The sequence below is a fragment of the Aspergillus melleus genome, assembly GCF_016097325.1.
Source record: "Aspergillus melleus strain CBS 546.65 chromosome Unknown contig1, whole genome shotgun sequence".
Classification (NCBI taxonomy): domain Eukaryota; kingdom Fungi; phylum Ascomycota; class Eurotiomycetes; order Eurotiales; family Aspergillaceae; genus Aspergillus; species Aspergillus melleus.
The window spans coordinates 1,124,845-1,146,589 of NW_025763370.1; the positions used below are offsets into that span (position 1 = coordinate 1,124,845).

Here is a 21,745-nt window from a genome sequence, read left to right on the forward strand (position 1 = left end):
AGAGCGGACGGGAGAAATGAATGATGGGAATGATCCAAGCTCCTTTCTCCAAGAACAAGGAGAGGAAGGGGAGGAAGTTCACGGAGTAGAACAGACCAGTGGGGGTTCCTGACAAGCGGCCTCAGGCCAGTCACTGCCAAAGAACCCCCACGTGCCGTCGCCGCCCGGAATTGGTGGAAAGTTTATGGCGGGCACGAGGCTGCGCAGTGTGGTTTAATTGCCTGCAGTGAAGAATCATGGCCAGTGGAACATGATCGACCATCCACCGTCTGTGCAGGGTACACAGGATGTACTGCTCATACTTACTCTGATATACAGAGAGTACTTCCGAAGTACCTGCCATCGCCAATACCGCCCGTGTATGGTATGGTCATGCTCCGTCCCAGAGTGGGCAGCCCCGGAACTTCCCGGCGCCGGTGGCCGCGGATCCTTCCCCCCGACAGCCAATCAAGGGGGCCACGCGCCGGCTTTCGCTCGTACGCACCCGGTATTGGGGGTCGCTATGGGGCTGGTCATCCTGGACGGGGCTCGTACCTATGGAGTATCTTTGCGATAAAGTCTTTAAAGGTCACACCTGCCCGCTTCTCGGACCTAGATAATAATACCTAATGCCAGGATACCTGCATCCCCGGTACCCAATGCCGCGCTCTGCCTGCAAAGTGATACCTCTGGCGCAAGTACCTTCTAGGTAAAAATACGAGGTCACACCTGACATTCCATTCTTATCTTATTATTGACGGCCCTCCTTACTTGCTGCCCCCCTCCCCTCCTCCTTCTCCTCTCTTTCTCTCTCTTGCTGCCCCCCCTACTCCTTCTTCATCTCTGTCATCTGCTCCAGGCTTCTTCTGTCTTCTGTCTGACTTCCTAAATTAACTTATCCGTGGATTTTTCTTATCTCTGCCTTCCGCTTCTCCTGCTCCCGGTCGAACTTGACGTCCTTTTGACTTCGCTTCGCCAAACCCAACAACCGCGTGTACTAGCTACTAGTACCTCATTAGCGCGTCGCATCGCATCGCATCGCATTCACGCTGCAGTTTCCTGCCTTGACTGCGATCTCGACTCTCTGGAACTCTACCAGTCTCTTGTATCCCGTAAGTCTGACCGCATCCTTTGTTGCTTTCGAAGACCGTGGATTATTCTCCTCTTATCTTGTTCTTTGTCTGTCTCACCCACCCCTCCAATCCATTTGTTTGTTCTTGACTTTCACTCCCTGTTAGTCATCCCTTCATCCGTGGTTGCGTTGCGCTGTCTGGTTGGCCGATCCCTTTCTGACTCAGGCGATATTGATCGAAACAGGTTATCATTTGGCCACCTCACCAGGGACGACTCAATCCTCCCCTTCCTTAATCAATCCATCATGGCTGCCCCGATCACCACTTCTAGCATTGCCATGGCCCTTGCTGGCAAGACGGCCTCTGTCGATATCCCCAAGCCTCGTTCGGCTTTCGCCGGCGATGGCGATTCCTCACGTCATCCGGCCCTGTTGCCGACTCCCCCCAACTCTATCTCTCCGACCCTTCCTCCGCAAGCCTTTAAGCGACGGGACAACCTCCTGGGCTCGCCTCCATTTGCCACGTCGCAGTTCGACTCCGATATTGATCTGGGTGATGTCGCCCAACATGCGGTCAGTCGCGGTCAGCATCTCTCTCCCGGCGACGTTGATAGCACCGGGGCCATTAGCCCGGAAATGCTAGCCCAGTATCATCTTCCAAGCATTATGCTGCAGCATGGTCCGCTAGCCATCCGACATATCATGGGCTATCTAACCACGTTGGTTCCTGGTTTTTCCGCGATCGCCCCCGCCAAAGCGCGAAGATTAGTCGTGGCTGCGTTAGAGAGCCGCGGGACCTGCGACCGGGGAAGTGGCGCGGAAAGCGAGATCGTGTTCGAGAAAGTTGGATGGGGTCGGTGGGATGCACGACGCCGTGGCGAGCCGCTACGGGATGCACAGCACCCGAACCTGTCGCCTCCGTCAAGTCTATCGAACTCCTTCCCGCAAAAGGCCATGCAGATTCCAATCAAAAGGGATAGTCTACAGCCGTGCGGCTCCAGCATCGCTGGCGACTCCGCCGTTTTCTCTTACACAGAACGAGACTACGGCGGCCCTGGGGATATCAGTATGTTAGAAGATGAAGCGGATAAGATGTCCCTTGATGGAGACGAACGTGAGTATTGCTCATCTTCGGAAGCGCCGGATGACGAAATTCCGGATGAGGATTGGGGCGAAGAGGACGTGACCGACGAGGAAGATTGGGCGCAGATAGGCGCAGCAGCGCTTCGTGCGCGATCACTCAACGGTGGAGGCGGTTTTGTACATGGGCAACACCCGTCTCCACAGCTCCGAGGGGGCGGGCCTGTCTCGTCTTCGCTAGCGAAATCAGTGCCGCAAAAGATACCCGTTCAACAGCTAGGGTTCTCCCTGCCAGATGGCGTGGTCAAGGACAGAGAAGAACGTGCCGCTGTCGAAGCGCTGCTGCGACTTGGCTCCATGTGAGAAATGTGTGAGAAATGTGTGAGAAATGTGTGAGAAATGTGTGAGAAATGTGTTTTCGTGGCTGGTCCATTCAACAACTTCCATCTCTCTTACCCCCCTTTTTTTTCATTTCATTCTCGTATAAAATTTTCGCAACGATTATTGATACATTGCCAGTATACTCGACTGGCTCGACTGGCTTATGATGCATTGGGATCCGGAATCCATTGGGATTTGGTAGGCGTTTTACCCGGAACCTCTATATTGAACATATCCTCTTCTGTTTTTGCATGACGCATCCATCATAGTTATTTATGACTGGGCGCTTCCTTTTTCTTTTGCGCGGGACAGGACACCTGACACGAAACACTTTGCCCGTCATGTTTCATCTAATACCTCTCCACTCATCGCCTTGACGCGACCTACCCTTCATTGTAATTTGCAGTTCTTTCATGTTCCCCGCCGCGAGTCGAAAGCCGGATGCATTTAACATGCAGATTCGCATAGGGGCTTTTGTCCATATCGTTTGGCAGGTACCGAGATTCATGACATTCGAACCTGAGAGCAAGACTCTCGGGGTGTCTTACATATAGAAATTAATCATTTGCCTTGGCATCACGAGCTTTTCCGCTTGACCGTCATACGTAGGAAACTAGTACTGTATAATCCATCTTCCTATCACCTCATCCTTTGTAAGGCGTATGATTGATGATTGATGATTATAACATAGTCCCACCACCAACCTCCGTTAACATGCTCACCGTGACTATATTAATGAAGTCCTAGCCAATAGTCAAACCTAACAAACCATATCCACACCTAGAAAGGCGGAGAGAGAGACAATAAGTAGGAGTATGCATGCAGTACATGGTTATAGGTAGACCGTAGTACGCATCTACTTACCTACATCGAGTTATTGACTATTCATGACCTGTCAAAGCTGTTAGGTCGTGTACGTATGTGTTGTTTTATACCTAATACCTCGAGAGGGTTGATTCTGACTGATCTATCTCTTTTTTTCTCTCGCTCTCACCGACTTCTCATCCCCTGTACTCCGTACTCCGTACAACAAACCTACATCTGTGCGTGCAACCGTTGCAACCATGTAATCGACCTACCAATCGACTGACTGGAGTATTGCTGCACGTATTTAGACACAAGGTAATTTGAATTTTGCTCTACTCTCTTTGGTCTCTAACACTTGTCTCCAATGTTGAATGTCCTTAACGGCGCCTTTGTATCTATTTTCAGTAACATGTACTGTACATTCGTACATAGAACCCATCAAGTAATTCATGCAACCTTTGGTCTAATCCGACCCAGTCCCGTCAAATCCAACATATCCTACTAGAGCTGCCTCCACGTTGGAATTTGAATGGAATGCAATGTCTTCTTATATACCTAACCTAACCTTACCCAACCCATGTAAACCAACGCAGGCCGACCCAGATTTTTATTAGAAACAGAGAGAAAGAGAGAGAGAAACAGACCAACCAACTCACATCCTAAACAAAAAGATCATAAAAAACCCCCAAACACCCATCCATCCACATTCCCAACCCCACGCCTATCAAAACAAAATACCCCCCTAGATAAAAAAAAAAAAAAAAAAAAAAAAAAGCCTACTACATTACCTGTACGTCTACTCAAACCCGATCATACACAACATCACTTATCATGAGCATCATTAATCCGTCTCCAAACCTCAGCCTCGACCTCCGCTAGTTTACTCCCCGCACTGGAAACCCACGACCGGGCGCTTTCCATGAAACCAGACACGGAAGAACTACCTTCGTCGGCGTCGACCATCCCCGTGCTGCCGGGATGGTGGTGTAGCGGGAGGCTGCTGGAGACGGGCGTAGGAGCTTGGTAGACGGATGCGTAAGGGGTGGTCGTGGCGTTGGGGGATTGTTGGAGATGAGATGGGTAGGTGGTAGGAGTAGTGTTGTTAGCAGCAGCGGTAGGAGGAGGAGGATAGCTGTTCATGTAACTGTGGGTACTACTGGCGCTGTTGTGGAGAGGAGGTGCTATGGGTGCCGCCGTGGGTGTTGGTAGAGGGACACCGCCGGGCTGCGGATTTGGCGGTCCATCGCCGGCTTTAGGGGGTGGAGGAATCGCTGAAGGCTGCCCATGCCCTCCTTGACTAGGGGAAGATGTAGGGTTTGTCGAGGAGTCGATAGGATATATAGGTAGCGGTTCGGGTTGAGCGCCGGGCCGGGGAGCGGGAGGCGAGGTGCTGCTGCTGCTGGTGGTCGGGTCGGTGGTTTTGGTGGGTTGGAGTGTTGGCTCTTCCGGTGCTGGGATTCCCGTTGGAGCTGGAACTGAAGGTAGGCTTCCTGGTTGAGCGGTGGGGATGGATTGAGATGGTGCGGAGGTAGTTGCAGCTGATGTGGAGGGTGGGAGATGCTGTTGGTGCTGCTCGTTCTGGGGATCGGATGGCGATGTCGATAGAGAAGTCGGAGTACGAGTCGCTTCACCCGGAGTGGAAGACATGTTGAAAAGATGTAATACTCAACTGAAATTTAAATTGGAATCAGAATGATATCTCGATCGAGGGAGCAAATACAGTACACCCTAAGGGAGCTCCCAGGAAGCTTCACCTTCAAAGGAAAATGAAGACGTCATCGCATGCACGTGACAAAGAGGCCATGTGATCGTGAAAATTTTTCTACGCAAAAAAAAACAAATCCCAAAAACACGAGGATTCGATTTCGTACGGGTCAAGAAGTACAGTTGGAAAAGAAAAAAAAGAAAATAAGCTTGCAGGCAGTAAAATACAACTGGTACAAGAGGAAATATCACACTCTATGCGCAAGACTTTTTTACCACTACCACTCTTCTTGACGCATATCTCTAATAGTTCTTCCTCATCATTACCAGTCACCTGGCAGTTACGCCAAATGATGGTCACCCCCTTTCCCCAAATGATTCACGTTGACGTGACGCGAATTGAACTAAATCAATCGCTTATTTGTACTTCTTTCCGAAGAGGAGGAGCTGGGCCTGGTCGTAGATGGACAGGACACCGGCACCGGCGACACCACGGAGGATGTTAGCACCGGCACCCTTGAAGAGGGAAGCGGTACCCTCCTTGGCGACGATCTGGCGGAAAGCGTCGAAGGAAGAGTTGTACTTGACGGCCTGTAGAGAGATCAATGTCCGCTCGTTGCGATTGGAATAGGGGTTTAAAAAGTTTTACTTACCTCACCGGAGGTCATCATCATACGACGACGGACGGTGTCAAGAGGGTAGGAGGCGATACCGGCACCGGTGGTGACAGTCCAGCCGAGCAGGAAGGAAGCCAGGAAGTTGTTCTCGAGGGAGCCGGTAAGGAGGACGGGCTTGACGGAGTCGTACATACCGAAGTACAGACCACGGTAGACAACGATTCCGAGAACGGAGGGACCGAAACCACGGTAGAGACCGGCAATACCGTCGGAGGCGAGGGTCTTCTTGTAGACGTCAACGAGACCGTTGAACTGACGGTCACCACCGCCCTTGGCGGACTTGGCGTCGTTGGCAAGACGGGTACGGGCGTAGTCGAGAGAGTAGACGAAAGCGAGGGAAGTGGCACCAGCGGCCTGGATTCAGAGTTAGACATCTGGAGATTGAAAGGATCTGGAATACATACACCACCGGAGGCAAGGTTACCCATCATCCACTTGGCGTATCCATCACGGTCCTTCTTGTAGGAGAACATGGACTTGTAGGTGTCACGGAAGGCAAAGTTGAGAGCCTGGGTAGGGAAGTAACGGATGACGTTGGCAGTGTTACCTCTCCACAGGGAGACGACACCCTCGGAGGCGGCGGTACGACGGAAGCAGTCGGTGATACCGTTGTACTTGCGGTCGAGACGACCGGCGCGAAGCATCTCATCCTAAAGGGAGGCTGGATTAGAATCTGCTTACGGTAGGAAACCTCCAAGAAAGGGGCTGAAAATTTTTTCGCGACGAGCCATTTCCGGTAAAAGCCGGTCGTCGACCACGAAAATCACGTCGAATGGCTCGTCATTCGAAAGATTTTGCAATCACCCCCTTTCACCATTGAGTATAGGTAAAACCATACCTGGTTCTGGATGAGGAGCTTGATACGCTCGATGGGGGCGGCAGCAGTCTTGGAGACAGCAGCGGAAACACCACCCACTAGAATGGTCAGTTAGTTGGCACGATCGTAAACAGGACAAAAGCTGATTTCGCCTTTCAGATGTCGATCGATTGCGAAAGGCACATCGACCGAACACCTGTTCATTGGATGGACATACTCAGGAAGTCAACGACGAATCCCTGAAGAAAAATCTGTTAGTCGAACATTCCCCCAACAACCTATTGCCAGATCCGAAAATTCCCAGCTTCACGCTCCCATCTACAACCATAACATCAAGAATTTGCATCCTCGAAAGATTCCAAAGACTCGACATGGGTCGAACAGGGCGCGTGACCTAAGATCCCGGACTGGCGACGAGGGCGAGCAGCAACTTACGGGCATACCCAGGACCGACTTCTCGGCCTGGTTAACGTCACCCTTGGCCATGATGACGGCTGTGAAGAACAAGAACTAAAAGAAACAAAAAGAGAGGAGATGGATTGATGATAGTGTCAAGAAAACAGGACACTTCAAAAGGGATGGGGAAGAAAGAAAGAGAGAAGAGAGAAGGGGAAGGGGAGAAAAAATAGCGAGGGAAGGGCTCTTGTAAGCGGGAAGAAGCGAGCGGAGACGCTAAGACCTTTTAGTTTGAGTTTTCCTGGCCTGAAATTTTTTTTTATTGCAGGCAAAAAAAGAAAAAAGGAAAAAAAACCGGACCCGGCGCTAATGCTGGCCCAGGCAACGAGAGCCGATATCTCCCGATTGCTCCCAGAAAATGCCTTCCCGACGACGCAGAGTCGGGCAGAGGAATTTGGATATGGAGTATCCTGTTAACAATTGGAATAATCGATGAAGACTACAGAGGAGTATAACTATGCGTGTAGTAAAATTCAGCAAGAATTCTAATTCAACATTAACTACTCTGTACCAGTTTCCAACTACAAAACCTCTGTTTCTCTTCGCATGCAATTCCAACCCCCATCCCTTGAATACGGAACTGAATACTCCGTCCGCCTTGGTTCTCCCCCCCCGGCTTGACCGAACCAGCGCTGGAGCCTCGACGTCTCCGCCCACACGCGCACCCACCGCGACTGGACTGGACTGGACACCTCTCTTCTTCTTCTGCTGCTGCCGCGGCGACAGACTCGGGGAAATCTCTCCTTTCTTCCAGACATTCAATTCTCTGGTCCCGAGTATCCGATGGCAAATTTGGACTTCTTCTGACTGGTTCGCCGTCACTTTGTCTTCCTCGAACTTACCCAGAATAGTTAGCTCTCTATTCCATATTGTGGTTAATTTGATTTCTGAATGAGAAAAAAAAATCGAAAATAAAAACCTGTCAATCATAAGAGCCAGAAACAATGAAAGATGGATTAGAATTAGACTGGGGCATGGACAATAACAATCAAAAAAAAAATAAAAATAAACATGATGCATTCGATAATACGGCGGCGTAATGGGATTTCCACAATTCCTGGCTGGTGTCGGCTCTTTCGGCTGTCCTTCCCTCCAAGTCTCCTCTGGGTCTGCTTCCGGCACTCCCGCCTTGCCGCTTTAACGGGGAAGTGTGACACGTGATTGCAACCCTCCCTTGGACTAGTTGCTCTCCAATATATATTTCGTTTGGCGGATTTAATTCTTCTGCATAGAATCGTCCATTGCAGACAATACTCACATGCTCTGATTAGCTTGTAGAATTTACCTATTGTTTCGATTTTCTACGCAATGTAAGACCAAATAGACAAGAAAGATGATTGGATCTCAAGCATTTCATTATAGACATTCCAAACCGCACTTCTTTACAACAACCTAGATGCATGAATGGAATATAACAGCCCTCTCGTACTTAGTTCTTCTTGGACCTCTTTCTCTTCTTCTTTCGTGGTTTCCCTTCGCGGATATCAACGTTGTCGCCATCGGCGGCATCGTCTTTCTCGGCGACCTTCTCACCACCGAAGGAGAACTCGGGCCCATCTTCGTTACCAAAGGTATCCTTGCGCCATTGCCTCAATCGAGCCTTCTTGCCCAGTTTCCTCTGGTCCTTGCTCTTCTTTTCTTCGTCGCGGAATGATGCAAGCTTCTTCAGACCGGCGAACTGATTGAGTTGGGTGTCGTCAGCCATCAGGATGTCCCGTGCCGTCAATCCGAAGCTCTGGGGAGATGTTTCTCTATAGCGGAAATGTCCAGTGTTCTTCTTGCTTGCACCCGGAAGAAGGGCCACGTCAAGGTCCAAATTGCGGTCGACAGCCTCATCGATACGAAGCCGATCCTTGCGAGCCTCACGCTTCTGATCCCTTTTCTCCTGTGCTTTGCTCTTCTTGCTCTTGGAAGCGCCTTCGCCGGCGTCGTCGGCATCCTCCATCTCAGCATCCGATGCGGGGTTTCCTTCGTCGTCTTCGAAATCAGGGACAAGATCAGTGATGTCGATATCATCATCCCATGTCGGCTTCTTGGGGTGTTTTTTCTTGCCCTCGCCGTCGTCGCCCTCCGCGTAGTATTCTTCGCCGAAGTTCTTCTGCATTTCCTTCTCCCAATCCTTGTCATCCCAAGCGCCATCCAAGAACTTAGCCCAGTCCTCGTCGGTAAATTGAGATGCGCGAAGCCCTGCTACCTCCTTGACCTTGTTGACCTTTTCTTGGAGTTCTTCTGTTTTGAGTTTGCGCAACCGGTTCTTTTCGGTCTCCCGCTGTTTCTTCTCCTCCTCCTTTCTTTGGCGTTCAGCATCTCTGATCTTCTTTCTGCCACTCTTATCATCCCGACGAACGGATTGTTGGTTGGTTGCGTCACGAGAGTGAGTGATCAGCTGGGTATTGATCTTGCTAGGGTCCTCGAAGCGGAAATTGTATGCCTCCTCGAAAGCCTCCGCCCGCGCATCTTCCTCCTCGTCGTCCGATTCGAAAGGTTGCAGGTTTGTTCTGTCAGCCGGTATCCAAGCCCTTGCAGAAAGGAAATTTGACAAGAAGGTTTCCGGGTCTTTGTCCGCGTTCTCAAGGTCGAGCTTGTTGGTTTTCTTGGATTCGGGGGCTGGCTCCTGTACTGACTTCCGCACGAGGAGGTCTTCATCCTCTGCGTCATTAGAAGAGTGATCTTCATCGTCGGCCGCGGCGTGCATTTGCTGGACAATCGATTTCTTCAGGTCTGCTTGCTCCTGGGCATATGACTTAGGCGCATCGGAGGTGTCATCCTCTGGTAGGAGATTGCCACTCAACAGGTTCTCCCGGTGGTAATCTCGAAGGGTCATTGGTTTCTCTTTCTTCTTCTCCCCATCCTCTGGCTTAGCATTTGCATCTTCTTCAGCGTAGAATTGGACGTCCTTGTCGTAAACTCGGGGGTCCTTTGATCGAATCGCTTTCAGGGTTGCCATAATCTCTTGGTCAAGCGCGGCAGTTGCCAGCTCTCCATCTTCGTCTTCCTCTTCGGATGACGACTCATCTTCCGAGTCCAATCCATCTCCGCGTTGCGCTAGCTTTGCTTCCACTATAGATGGCGGAGTACAAGTCAGCGTGCCATCATTCATACAGCCTGCATGAAAATATTAACAAGCACTCACGTTTCATGATTTCCTCCCGTTTCTTGTTATGCTCAAATCGACGGGCATAGTCTTCGTTGATCTTGAAATTGAAGCCATCGGCCTGGTTGTTGATTGCAACTCCGCCAGACTCATCTCCAGTGTCGCTGGAGCTGTCATCATCAAGGAGCTTGCGCGACTTTTTAGCTGGAGGCTCCATAGCTGCTGTGAAAAACAAAATGCACAACCTAATTTAATGGTAGTGCCTTTGCGTAGGAAACCGAGTAGTATCTGCGCTTTCTTCTTAGAAAGAAAAAAAAAAAAGGCAGTGACTGGCAGAAAAAATTGCCCGCCTTCACCGCCAGACCAGACCCGACGGTGTTGCCTGAGAAACTAGGCTTCAAGACAAGTCACTGACGTAGCCAATTAGATCATGCGCGGGCCTGGTCGAGTCCCCGTATGGCTCGAGGCCGGGCGTTGAAAGCTTCCTGGTTCATGATCCTCTCTCCTTATCTGACATATCTCACTGCCTGCTTTCGATTCTCCTTATTCTTCTTTTCTTATTCAATTCGTGCTCCCTAGTTGGTTTTCTCTCTGTCATTACCCCTTGTTCGCGTCAGTGTATGGCCGGAGACATACACTAGATGTCGACTCAGCCGCAGAAGCCATTACCCCAGGTTGGGAAGCTTGTCAGCGTGGTGTAAGTCGCTCGAATGATTGTCCTCTACGGAATGACTAGGGGAAGTGCTTGACTCTGACATTTACGTACAGTCCAGTAGGTTTAAAGGAGGCTGCCCTCGATTCGCCGACATTCCGTGCCACCACACTCCACTTCTCCGATCAGATTGAATTCCTCGAAAGATGGCTCGATGGGTACGCGAAGGCCGCATCCAAGCTCTCGATGGAGCTTGCGGCTATGGAGGGAATAGTGAACACGTTTCTATCCTACTCTATGAACCCTTTGATGGTCTCCGAAGCCGTCCTCGACCATGATTACACACTGTTGTCGATGAGAAGGAGCGGTGACAGCTCGAGGGATCTATGGAACGGGTTGGTGTCCACCACCAAACGGATAGAATCGCTCGTTTCGGAGCCTATCAGAGTTTTCATACAGGAAGATTTGCGGAATTTCAAGGTAAACTGACAAGTGTCATGCTTACAATATACGCCCGTCAAAGTCTTACCCCACTATAGGAGACCCGCCGCGTGCTCGACCAGGCGCAAAAACATTACGATTACCTACAGTCCCGATATGCATCGCAGTCGAAATCGAAAGAACCCTCGTCCCTAAGAGAAGATGCCTTCCAACTCCATGAGGCCCGCAAGGCGTACCTCAAAGCGTCGATGGACTTTTCGGTCCAGGCTCCTCAAGTCCGAAACAGTCTCGACAGGTTGTTGGTCCGAGTGTCCTTCGATCAATGGCGGGAGTTCAAGACCTTCCATAATAACAATGGCTCGACATTCACGAAATGGGGCCAAGAGATGGATCGTATCAAAGGTTGGATTCATGAAATGGAGGGGAGCGAGAAGTCCTCCAGGCGGGAGCTTCTGTCTGCCAGGAAACAGATCGAGGAAGCGGCGGAGGTGGCCGTAAGGCCGTCGCGTGAGCTGGAGGACTACTCGATCTCGACCGTACCCTATCTTGGATCCCGCCCTTTGTCGACACTCGAGATGACGACGGAGGCTAGGCCGGAGAAGCAAGGGTGGGTGAATCTGCGCACTCTCTCGGGCAAGCCCACACGCACAATCTGGGTCAAACGATGGGTTTTCTTGAAGAATGGAATCTTTGGCTGTCTTGTACAAGGAGCCCGCACTGGTGGAGTTGAGGAAAGTGAGAGAATAGGTGTCCTCCTCTGCAGCATTCGTCCGGCCTTCCAGGAGGAGCGCCGCTTTTGCTTCGAGGTGAAGACTAAGAGCAACACCATCGTGCTTCAGGCAGAGACGCAGAAAGAACTCATGGAATGGATTGCGGCTTTTGAAGCCGCGAAGCGAAAGGCTCTAGAGCGCCCAGCGAGCTCCGATCCCTCACTTTCCGGCAAAGACACGATTCAAGATCCTGCTTTTGCCATCTCGCCTCCTCCGGCCCCCGAATTCGCCGCTGACCCGGCTGACTCGCTCACCCCACACTCAAGCGAGGAGCAAGGCTCATCCGAGCGGAGTGGAATGCTTCCTCTTCCAGACCGAGACCCAAATGCTCTCCGGAATAGCAGCGACTTTGGCGCGTACCGGCGCTTGACCTCCCTGGAACCCGAAAGCTCGGCAAGGGAGCACACCTCGCGTATCATTCAGAAACTGGATCTCCATCGCAAGTCCAACACGGTGCAACCCTCCAACTCTATACCCGGAGCTGGGGGTGGCATAGCAAGCCTGATCTCCGCCAGTCACACCGCTCTTGGCTCAGGTACTGCTACCCCATACGGCTCTCCGGAGAATGATTTCAACAGGGGCAACGAATCTCCTACAACCCTGGCACCACCGACGCTGGCCAACCCTCCGGCTCCTACTAGCATGAGCAAAGCAGCCGTGATTGTTAGCAATGAAAGGGGACTTGGGTTAGGTCAGGCCGACAAAACGGGCGGCATGCCTAGCGGCATGATGGCAAACTTGTGGGGAAGTTCCAACTGGGGGTTCGTAAATCGACTGGAACGAGAAAAATTGGGGCTCTCGGAAACGCATCAGGACACGGACTCTGGGCACACTCTAACGTCACCAGTTAGTGATTCATCAAAACAGAACGATAAACCCGCCGGTGGTCCAACCCCCGCTAAACCATCGGCTCCAGGTCCTCGTCATCGACAGACAATGAGTCTTGATGGAAGTCCAGCCAAGATACAGCAGGCAATCATGGGGGTTACTCATGAGTATCCCAGCTACTACCCGCAGCAGCTCAAAATCCAGGATTCTCAATTCCGACTTTTGTTCCCCAATGTCAAAAGAGAGGAAGCCCTGGTCATGGTGTTCCGGGCTACGTGGAATCCAAACGATCAGCAAGAGTTCCCTGGAAGAGCCTATGTGACTACGCGTGATATATACTTCTATAGTCACTACTATGGGCTGGTATTGACCACCAGTGTTTCTCTGGAAAGCATCAAAGAAGTCACTGCGGCTCCTGGGAGAGACTGCGACTTCTTGTTCCTTCATACCATCCCACCTCCTGGCGAAGACACTCCCGGCCGAGTCACAGTCAAGACATTCCTTGAGCCGCTGAAGCTTCTTCAAAGGCGTCTGAATTTCCTGATCAACGATTCCACAGCCGTCGAGCCACTTGGTTTGGAAGCCATCTTCAAGGCCCTCACCAAAATGGAGACGGATGCTTTGACTCGGACTCCCAGTGTAGACAGCTGGGAGGATGTGGCTGGCGCAGAAGACAAGTTAGCCGACAGTGAAGGCACTACCGATCAGCGCCCCGGAAGAGACTTCCGGGCTCCAATCTACATTGACAAGGATTTGGACATACACTCCAAGAAGGCTATCAACGGCAAGGACGTGCCGAGGTTCAGGCTGCCTACTCAGCCCGTACAATATGTTCCCCAAGGGAATTTACACCTAGCAGCTGAGAAGGAGTTTGATATCAGTCCCAAGGCGATTTTCCATATTCTCTTCGGGGACAAGAGTGCAGTCTGGCAACTCCTCTTGCATCAGAGAAAAGCACAAGGTAGGGTACCACCTCGACCCGAAGCACCGCAAACTGTAGTTAACAAGATCATAAGACATCAAACAAGGCCCTTGGACCAGAAATGAAGCGCGCAACTTACGGCGAGACTTGCATTATCAAATTGAGACAACCGATATCTTAGGTACGTATTCTCAGGTACCGAGTTTGTTTTCCACAGGTCTGACATCATCCAGGACGGTCCCAGGCCAAAGAGATCTCCGATTATCAATTGATCGATGTCCTCAATGATCACCTCTGCTATGTGGTCACGGATAAACGAACTCCATGGCACCTGCCCTTCAAGCGGTCGTTCAGGCTGGTCAGCAAAATCGTCGTCACCTTCATGGCTAAAGGGAAGAGTAAACTTTCCATCTATACAAAGGTGGAATGGCTGTGGTCACCCTACGGTCTGCAGAGTGAGTGTTCACCTTAGTGACATGGTTTCTTGAGACAACGAAAGTTAACAATCCCTAGGCGTCATTGACAAACAAGCCACCGGTGATCTAGAACAGGATGCCTTGGATCTACTAGACTTGGTTGGTGACCAGGTGCGCAGACTCGGAGCTCACAGTCGAACCAAGAAGGCCATTACCATCTTCGGCCACGTCGGACGCCAGAGCTCTGTATCGCAGTTCTCCGGCCAACCAGATTTCAAGATCGAGCCTCGCAAGCCTCGAACTCAAAGAACGCTCGTGCAACTACTCTTCGAGATCTTTGTCTCTTTCCTCGAGAGCGCCATTTCATCTGTGATGCTGTGGACGTTTGCTCTCCTGCGGTGGGTATGGAAGGTTACGAGTGCGCACAAGGTCATCCTTCTGTTACTAGTATCAAGCGTGTTTATGAACGGACTCTACACGTCGCAAGAGGCCTATGAGTGGTGGCATGATCGAAACGCCGAAAAATTCATGGCCCGTCTAGGCGTCCACCCGGATCAGGTCATGAGCAAAGCTATCTACATGAGAGATATCGACGATGCACTTGCAAACACAACAATTGGACAAAACAGCAATAACGCAAGCGAGTGCTTTGCTACTTTCCACCAGCAAACACTAGGCGGCGAAGGGGCCTCGCGCTCCCTCGGTACTTCGAGTCCGAAAGACTCCATGACCAAGAGCGCTGCTCGACGACTTCAGCAGACTCGTGAACGACTAGCCTTGTATCGCCACAATCTCTTGGTGGCTCTCCGCGTGGTCAACAGTATTGAGAAGGAAGTCATCGAGAACGAATGGGAACGCTGGCTCCGACAAGAGCTGCGGCGGTGCCGTCAGGTGGAAGTTCTTCTCGGCAAGTCCAAAGCTGGCGACGAGGCCGATCTGCAGGCAGACCGCATGGGCCAGACCATCTTTGCCGGCCTCTCCGGCGATGTCAGACAATGGTATGACCAATACTGCACGAGTTGCCAGCGGGAACAGGAACAACTCATTGGCGACCAGCGGATATCGGAGGTTTCTTAGGCAGGCGGCGGAGGATGTATGTGCCGGTTTGATTTCTCTTGCTTGGGATTTTGTTGAACGATACCCCGGTTGAAATTGGTTTCTTTTGAGGGGAACCGCATTGTATATTCCTCCCAGCGTGAATAGTTTTGGTTGCATCGCATTTCCAATAATTCAATCCAAGGAGCAGTTCACACCAGAGTAACACCGCTCAGTGACGCAGAAATCAGCACCACCGGCTTAATTAGCGCCACTGAACTGTCCGTCGACAGCGACAGCAACAACCGATTAATTCTGTCGGGGCTTGACGGCGCCCTCCTGGACGACATAGTAGACCACGGTGCCGTCACCACCCATGCTCTTATCCACCATAGCCAAAAGCAGCCTCTTTGTCCCCCACTCCCCAGTCTGACGAGCCTTCTGCCTATAGTCGTAATACTCAGCCAATTGTGCGGCCTTGTCCCCGTTCTGCGACCCAGCACGCTCCTCGCTATCGTCCCCTAGAGCTGCCGCCGCCGCCGCCGCCTCCTCTTGAGCCGTGTCAGAGTCAGGAAGCGAGTCAAACACCGCCGCCAGCTTGCGCAGACTCCACGACTGCCCATGCACAGTGGGGAGCACGAACATGCGCTCCAGCTCGACGTCGTCCTCGCGCAGGCCCTTCTGCAGCATGTACAGCTGCTCGTCGGGGTGGGTGTAGACGCGGTGCGGGGGGATTCCGGAGATCAGGAACAGGGTCGAGGATGCATCCTGTGTCGAGGCGGGGATTGGGATATCGTGCACTTTCAGCGATGTCCAGAGATGCTGGTGTTGGAGGTTGTGGAGGATTTGGATGGTGCTTGCGGAGAGCGGATTGGGAGAGGCAGAGGCGGCGATGAGGGATGTGAGCGCGGAAGGCTTGGGTATGGCAGGGGAGGATGAAGCTGGAGATGATGCTGTCATGGTGGGAGTTTCTAGATTGTCTTGTGTACTGTCTGTATCTGGTCTTAGTGTGAGGTATATGATTGAATGGTCCGTGGCAGGAGAGGAATGTCCGAACGGAGCAAAGGAAGGGTGGAAGGGAAAAAAAGTCGAGGTGGGGAGGGAAATGGAGAATTCCGCGGTCTGCGGAAGGAGAAGAACACATGGCATCATCCGCCTGTTGCACTCCTTAAATTCTCTCATCTCCCCGTCGTCTCAGTCCACTTTGCGCTTCACTCTTTCCAGTCGTCCGTTGTACATTCCTGCCTGACATATTTGCTCTCACTCTCGTCGTTCCCTCTCTCAATATACACCCTCGTTCATGATGGCGCGCCAGAAACAAGCCACTCCTTTACAACGCGCGACTTCCTCGGAGATCATGCACGCGCATTCTGGAGATGCCGATGCGCAAGTCAAACAGAATGGCAGCGCAAAAGCGTCTTCTGGGGCCAATGGAACTGCATCGGCGAAGGACTTCTCTGCAGAAGTTCCTCCCGGTTTGGCGCAACTCGCGATCTGCGTCCTTGGAATCTATGCTTCATTGTAGGTGTCCTCGTTTAGATTCAACAATATTCAGAGAAACTATCTGACCAATGACTCAAACAGCCTTTCCTGGGGAGTTTTGCAAGAAGCGATTACCACAGTGTCTTATCCCGTTCGTCCTTCCACTGCTGATGAACTGGAGCCTCCCACGGAGCGCTTCACCTTCTCGATCGTTTTGAACACCATCCAGTCGACCTTCGCGGCCATCACCGGCTTCCTCTACCTGTACTTCTCGACGCCGAAAGGCCAGAAAGTGCCCTCGATCTTCCCGACGCGCAAAATCCTGTTTCCTCTGCTTCTCGTCAGCATCTCGTCCTCCCTCGCCTCGCCTTTCGGATACGCCAGTCTGGCGCATATCGACTACCTGACCTTCATTCTGGCCAAGTCCTGCAAACTGCTACCTGTGATGTTCCTGCACTTGACCATCTTCCGCAAGCGCTACCCTCTCTACAAATACGGCGTCGTCCTCCTGGTCACCATCGGCGTCGCAACCTTCACTCTGCACCACCCAGGAACGAGCAAGAAGGTAGCCGCGTCCGCCGAGAAGGGCTCCGGCTCGTCCACGTGGGGGATCTTTCTCTTGTCGATCAACCTGCTGCTCGACGGCCTCACCAACACCACGCAAGATCACGTCTTCAGCTCCCCGCAGCACTACACCCGCTTCACCGGTCCCCAGATGATGGTGGCCCAGAACGTCCTCTCCACGCTCCTCACCTCCCTCTACCTCCTCATCATGCCGCACCTCTCCTCCACCGGCCTCCTGCATAACCTTCTCCCCATGCCCATCCCGCCGTCCACGGAGGCCGAGCTCACCAACGCCATCGCCTTCCTGTCCCGTCATCCGGAGGCCCTCAAGAACGTGATCGGTTTCGCGGCCTGCGGCGCCATCGGCCAGCTGTTCATCTTCTACACCCTGTCGCGCTTCTCGTCGCTGCTTCTCGTGACGGTGACCGTCACGCGGAAAATGCTCACGATGCTCCTGAGTGTGTTCTGGTTCGGGCACTCCCTGTCTGGCGGGCAGTGGCTGGGCGTGTTCCTGGTCTTCGGGGGCGTGGGCGCCGAAGCCGTGGTGCAGAGACAGGAGAAGAAGGCGAAGGAGTTGGCGAAGTCAGGGAAGAAGGCATAGATAGATTGTTTTGGTTTATATTTTCTTTTTTGTTGTATGTACATAGTTCGATAGATTATTGATTGTATTTTTTTTTTCTTTCTGATCTTTCCCCCCTTTATATATGCAGGAGGTTTTGATATCAAAGATTACCATCCACGATCATCACTATAGACAGGATAGGATTGTTCACTTCCTCCCCTCAACCATAATAATATGATACCCGAACCCCGTCTTCACATCCACATACTTCGGATTCCCCGTCGTGCTCGGCTCCAACTCATACGCCGCCTTCTCAAAGCTCGCGTCCAGACTACCACGTACTTTCCAACCCAGGGAACCGCCTACAGAACCAAAGAAAGGGCATGTGTTAGCGGGCATTGTCTTGCCATATGACATATGGGGTAGTAAGGTAGGTAGGTAGGTAGGTAGGTAGGGTCTGTATACCTTGTCGGGCTTTATCTTCGGAGAACTCGCGCGCCACGTCGTCGAATTTCGCGCCGCCGCGCAACTTCTCTAGCGCTTCTTCTTTTTTGGAGAATTTTTCGCACTGTGGAGTTTAGTGGTTAGCTTTCGTTTCGTCCTTGGGGGGGTCAAGAGATCTGATGTGTATGTCGGTGGATGTGTGCAAGGAGGTAGGTAGGTAGGTAGGTTAAGCGGGTTTGTGATTGATCGGATATATATATGCTGTGTATAAACAGAGGGCATTCATTCAATATCCCAAACTTACCACCTACCATCAAGCATACACATAACAATACGGATAGATATACAAAGCAACAAACAACCCTCAAACAACAATTAAACTCAACGCAAAAGAAAACCCACATACCAAAATATGCCGCACGTTAATCGAAGTCGCAGGCTTCAAGCCCTTCTTATTATCGCCCCCGTCAGCAGCATCTTTGCCCTTTCCTTTCTTATCACCGCCTTTGTTGTTCTTAGGGGCCATTGCGATGTTATAGCTTCTAGAAATCCGAAAAAAACGAGGAAGGGTGCGCGCGCAGAGAGATAGCTGCAAGAATTAGTTACCCCTCCGGGAACAGCGACGGGTAGTAACGTGATATGAAATGAAGTCATGTGGGGCTGGACTGCCTGAGGCAGGAAGTTGTTTCGTCTTGTCTCTCTGATTGCTACCTACGAGCCTACGACGTAAGTGAGGAGGAGAATTGCATTCCAGTTGTTGTTTCAACTTCGACTCCAACTCCTACTCTTACGTCTACTTCATGCATCTGCATCTACGTCTGCGTCGATCGATCTGCATCTGTCAGAGTCCGTTATTCGCATTCGCATTCAGCACGGAGAAACTACTGTACAGTGCATGCCATGCAACGTGATGGATGATCTCCTCGGGGCTAGGATCACCTCCTTACCGGAGGATGCGTTCTACATAGCGGATTTCATAACGGCAGAGGAAGAGGAGACGTTGTTGCAGAGGGTAAGTTTATTCTTCTTCCTTTCAGTTACTGAATTGATATACTCTATTCTGTTCTATTCGATGCAAACTTCATTCCCATTGCTCGGGATAACCATGCCTACGACAGATAACTACGGCGCCTCTCCCCCGATGGACTCACCTCTCGCATCGTCGTCTGCAGACCTGGCCATCCGCCCTGACCAAATCCAATACGCTGCTTTCGGCACCCCTTCCATCGTGGCTCGTTTCCCCGATCATCACCCCTCGCTTCGACTCGCTGGGAATCTTTGCCGACGCCCCGCACCGCGCCCCTAACCATGTCTTGGTGAACGAGTATCGTCCCGGCCAGGGCATCATGCCGCATGAGGACGGTGCCGCTTACTACCCCCTCGTAGCGACGGTAAGTCTGGGAGCATCCATCGTCCTGGATCTATATCCCAAGGGCCAGCAGCGCGGCAGAGGGGACGATAGCGACGGTGATCAACGACCGCAATATCGGATTTTGCAGGAGAGACGGAGTTTGTTGATTACAAGGAAGAAGATCTACACGGAATTTCTGCACGGGATCGCAGAGACGAGCAAGGATGAATGCCTGGATGCAGACTCGATCTGTAACTGGGATTTGCTGCGGGAACCGGACCGGTACCGATGTGGGTGGGCGGAGCGAGAGACCCGGATCAGCCTGACATATCGAGATGTTCTCAAGGTCGCCAAAGTGGGAAATACGATGAAATTCCTCGGGGGGCGGTGACGTATGCAGTTTTCCTTTTTGAAGGGAAACGAAACCTGGCAGTGTGGGTTGGACAACGCAGCTGCACAAGCCCGTGCAGTTATTTTTTAACCTCCCCAATCGACGACAGCCATTAGTACACCACCGGAATCATGTTCCATTTTCCCCGCACAGACTCCTCGCCAAATTTCTGCGCATACCACTTTCGGCTGGTTCCGGCAGTGACACCTAGGTTGATGGCGACAAACGCCAGCGCTGATAGAAGGGTCTTGTTAACCCATTCTCCCGAAGGGGCGGCTAGCAGTGCCAACGACAAATAGATGGCACATTCTGCAGTGTAATGCGGACACACAACCCTGCTGAACAGCGGATGAGCGGGGACGGTGTACTTCTTGAGTGAGAAGAGGTAGTAGTGACAGTCATGCTGGAGACCCGACGCGAAAAGGAAGAGTGGCAGACAGAGAAAGGTGCGGAGAGAAGGTACGTTGGTGATTTTGATATGGTCGAGGGTGTACTCGTGAGCCAGCAGAGTGCCTATATTTAGCGAAAAAACAATTAATTCAAGGCAACTCCTCTCGTGATCATTGAATTCACCCATACGTACCAGTGCCCTCGATCCAAATTGCAACCGACACTGCCACATAAAAAGCAATGCCAACAAGCCAATGGCCGAACCACATTTGAGATGACGATGGCTTCGAGAGTGCCAGGCACTCCACTAGGCGCCTTATACCCTGAACGAGCATCAGCGCCCAGCACAGCAGGATCTGGTTCAAGGACATCACATCCTGCAGGCGTTCCGGGCGGATCCTAGTCGCAACAGCCTGGAAGGCAGCCCCGCGAGACAGGAGCTGCACAGCCCAGAATAGCGACGACAGCACCGACGCAATGTAGAACTGCGTAAAGTAGCCGTGAGGGACCTTCAAGGCGGCGAGGTAGTCGAGAGGGCGTGTGACCGCAGAGCCCCCTGAGGACTTGGAGGGCGAGGAAATCGGATTCGGTGTCGGCTTCGACTCGCCCGTCGAGGTTGCACGGGCGCCATAAGGGACGAAGCGCGAGCGGAGCGATTGCGACAGGCTGACCGACAGGATCTGGAGAGAGGGGAAAGAAAATTGGTTTTAGTCCATTCTAGAAGGATTCGTAGATCCTCGTCTTTCGGACCCAGAGTGGCATCTCCATGCTAACGTGGTGTTATCGATTGTCATACCGTACAGGAAGCGAAGACGAAGAAGGCTCGGAGAGCGTCGACGGCGTCCATGCGAGTGGCCGCCGAAGCCGAGTCGATTAGATCAGAGATCGGATTGATCATGATCGATTGGCGTCATGGACGGGAATTGTGGGTTGGTTCAATGATGAGGGACTTGTTTTGGAAGGCAGGAGAGGAGGAAAGATCATGGCAGGAAATGGATGACAGCATGATTAATTAATGCCCCAGGCCGTCGTCATCATAACAACTGCCAATCACACGGGAGATCTCGAACCCATTCTTGCCCCTCATCCCATCCTGTTTTGTTTATCTCTACCTACACCAGTCTATTTACTCCGTGTATATTATGATTAATTGCGATATTATCCGGAGATTGTCCCTCTGGCCGCGTATCAGTACCGGGGTCTTACAGAGGTTTGTGGGGAAGGCAAAACAGGAAGAGGACAAAAAACAAAAACCACCGAAGATGAGCAGTCATAATTCATAAATCATAAACAAAACAAGCAAAACAAAACAAAACAAAACAGAAACCATGTAAGAATCGGCGTTTGTTTGATCCACCAGGGTCTCGTGAGAAATAAAAAGCCACGGCACTAGTCAAGGACTAAGAGGAGTAGTTGACGGCCTAGTGAAG

At 51.7% G+C, this 21,745-nt stretch overlaps 12 protein-coding genes across 12 annotated transcripts; 6 read left to right on the forward strand and 6 right to left on the reverse strand.

The window, feature by feature from the left end:
* Window positions 1-1,357: 1,357 nt before the first annotated feature.
* On the forward strand, window positions 1,358-2,490 carry STB3 (uncharacterized protein; the record flags this gene model as incomplete). Its single annotated transcript, XM_046082086.1, has 1 exon — window positions 1,358-2,490. A coding segment is annotated over one exon (1,133 nt), but the record flags the coding sequence as incomplete, so codon positions are not given.
* Window positions 2,491-4,141: 1,651 nt separating this feature from the next.
* Window positions 4,142-4,966, reverse strand: LDX57_000440 (uncharacterized protein; the record flags this gene model as incomplete). The annotated part of the gene is made up of 1 exon (XM_046082087.1): window positions 4,142-4,966. One exon carries the CDS (start codon window positions 4,964-4,966, stop codon window positions 4,142-4,144), a length of 825 nt encoding a protein of 274 aa, XP_045938044.1.
* Window positions 4,967-5,159: 193 nt separating this feature from the next.
* On the reverse strand, window positions 5,160-7,239 carry PET9 (putative mitochondrial ADP,ATP carrier protein (Ant)). Its single transcript, XM_046082088.1, has 6 exons — window positions 6,953-7,239; window positions 6,735-6,756; window positions 6,539-6,615; window positions 6,105-6,350; window positions 5,677-6,054; window positions 5,160-5,614 (listed from the first exon to the last, which is right to left on the reverse strand). Exons 1-6 carry the CDS (start codon window positions 7,001-7,003, stop codon window positions 5,441-5,443), a joined length of 948 nt encoding a protein of 315 aa, XP_045938045.1. The 5' UTR covers window positions 7,004-7,239; the 3' UTR covers window positions 5,160-5,440.
* Window positions 7,240-8,402: 1,163 nt separating this feature from the next.
* On the reverse strand, window positions 8,403-10,073 carry kri1 (KRI1 family protein; the record flags this gene model as incomplete). Its single annotated transcript, XM_046082089.1, has 1 exon — window positions 8,403-10,073. The coding sequence occupies one exon, from the start codon at window positions 10,071-10,073 to the stop codon at window positions 8,403-8,405; it is 1,671 nt and encodes a 556-aa protein (XP_045938046.1).
* A 460-nt stretch (window positions 10,074-10,533) lies between these two features.
* Window positions 10,534-13,805, forward strand: SIP3_1 (putative transcription factor SipA3; the record flags this gene model as incomplete). Its single annotated transcript, XM_046082090.1, has 3 exons — window positions 10,534-10,764; window positions 10,836-11,199; window positions 11,259-13,805. Exons 1-3 carry the CDS (start codon window positions 10,709-10,711, stop codon window positions 13,803-13,805), a joined length of 2,967 nt encoding a protein of 988 aa, XP_045938047.1. The 5' UTR covers window positions 10,534-10,708.
* Window positions 13,806-14,468: 663 nt separating this feature from the next.
* SIP3_2 (SNF1-interacting protein) lies at window positions 14,469-15,173 on the forward strand (the record flags this gene model as incomplete). The annotated part of the gene is made up of 1 exon (XM_046082091.1): window positions 14,469-15,173. The coding sequence occupies one exon, from the start codon at window positions 14,469-14,471 to the stop codon at window positions 15,171-15,173; it is 705 nt and encodes a 234-aa protein (XP_045938048.1).
* Window positions 15,174-15,440: 267 nt separating this feature from the next.
* Window positions 15,441-16,091, reverse strand: LDX57_000445 (uncharacterized protein; the record flags this gene model as incomplete). The annotated part of the gene is made up of 1 exon (XM_046082092.1): window positions 15,441-16,091. The coding sequence occupies one exon, from the start codon at window positions 16,089-16,091 to the stop codon at window positions 15,441-15,443; it is 651 nt and encodes a 216-aa protein (XP_045938049.1).
* A 340-nt stretch (window positions 16,092-16,431) lies between these two features.
* HUT1 (UDP-galactose transporter HUT1) lies at window positions 16,432-17,778 on the forward strand (the record flags this gene model as incomplete). Its single annotated transcript, XM_046082093.1, has 2 exons — window positions 16,432-16,652; window positions 16,716-17,778. 2 exons carry the CDS (start codon window positions 16,432-16,434, stop codon window positions 17,776-17,778), a joined length of 1,284 nt encoding a protein of 427 aa, XP_045938050.1.
* A 168-nt stretch (window positions 17,779-17,946) lies between these two features.
* On the reverse strand, window positions 17,947-18,709 carry PIN4_1 (peptidylprolyl isomerase; the record flags this gene model as incomplete). Its single annotated transcript, XM_046082094.1, has 3 exons — window positions 17,947-18,101; window positions 18,205-18,307; window positions 18,590-18,709. The coding sequence occupies 3 exons, from the start codon at window positions 18,707-18,709 to the stop codon at window positions 17,947-17,949; spliced, it is 378 nt and encodes a 125-aa protein (XP_045938051.1).
* Window positions 18,710-19,288: 579 nt separating this feature from the next.
* LDX57_000448 (uncharacterized protein) lies at window positions 19,289-19,489 on the forward strand (the record flags this gene model as incomplete). The annotated part of the gene is made up of 1 exon (XM_046082095.1): window positions 19,289-19,489. The coding sequence occupies one exon, from the start codon at window positions 19,289-19,291 to the stop codon at window positions 19,487-19,489; it is 201 nt and encodes a 66-aa protein (XP_045938052.1).
* A 40-nt stretch (window positions 19,490-19,529) lies between these two features.
* LDX57_000449 (uncharacterized protein) lies at window positions 19,530-19,925 on the forward strand (the record flags this gene model as incomplete). The annotated part of the gene is made up of 1 exon (XM_046082096.1): window positions 19,530-19,925. One exon carries the CDS (start codon window positions 19,530-19,532, stop codon window positions 19,923-19,925), a length of 396 nt encoding a protein of 131 aa, XP_045938053.1.
* A 112-nt stretch (window positions 19,926-20,037) lies between these two features.
* On the reverse strand, window positions 20,038-21,213 carry LDX57_000450 (putative 3-oxo-5-alpha-steroid 4-dehydrogenase; the record flags this gene model as incomplete). Its single annotated transcript, XM_046082097.1, has 3 exons — window positions 20,038-20,438; window positions 20,509-20,995; window positions 21,112-21,213. The coding sequence occupies 3 exons, from the start codon at window positions 21,211-21,213 to the stop codon at window positions 20,038-20,040; spliced, it is 990 nt and encodes a 329-aa protein (XP_045938054.1).
* Between the last annotated feature and the right edge of the window lie 532 nt (window positions 21,214-21,745).

Bases quoted from the DNA above. Each gene is read 5' to 3' on its own strand.
- PET9 (XM_046082088.1), bottom strand. From the start codon at position 7,003: ATGGCCAAGGGTGACGTTAACCAGGCCGAGAAGTCGGTCCTGGGTATG. The intron at 6,757-6,952 runs GTAAGTTGCTGC...ATTTTTCTTCAG, and splicing joins AGTCGGTCCTGGGTATGCCC to GGATTCGTCGTTGACTTCCT. The intron at 6,055-6,104 runs GTATGTATTCCA...CTCTGAATCCAG, and splicing joins GTAACCTTGCCTCCGGTGGT to GCCGCTGGTGCCACTTCCCT.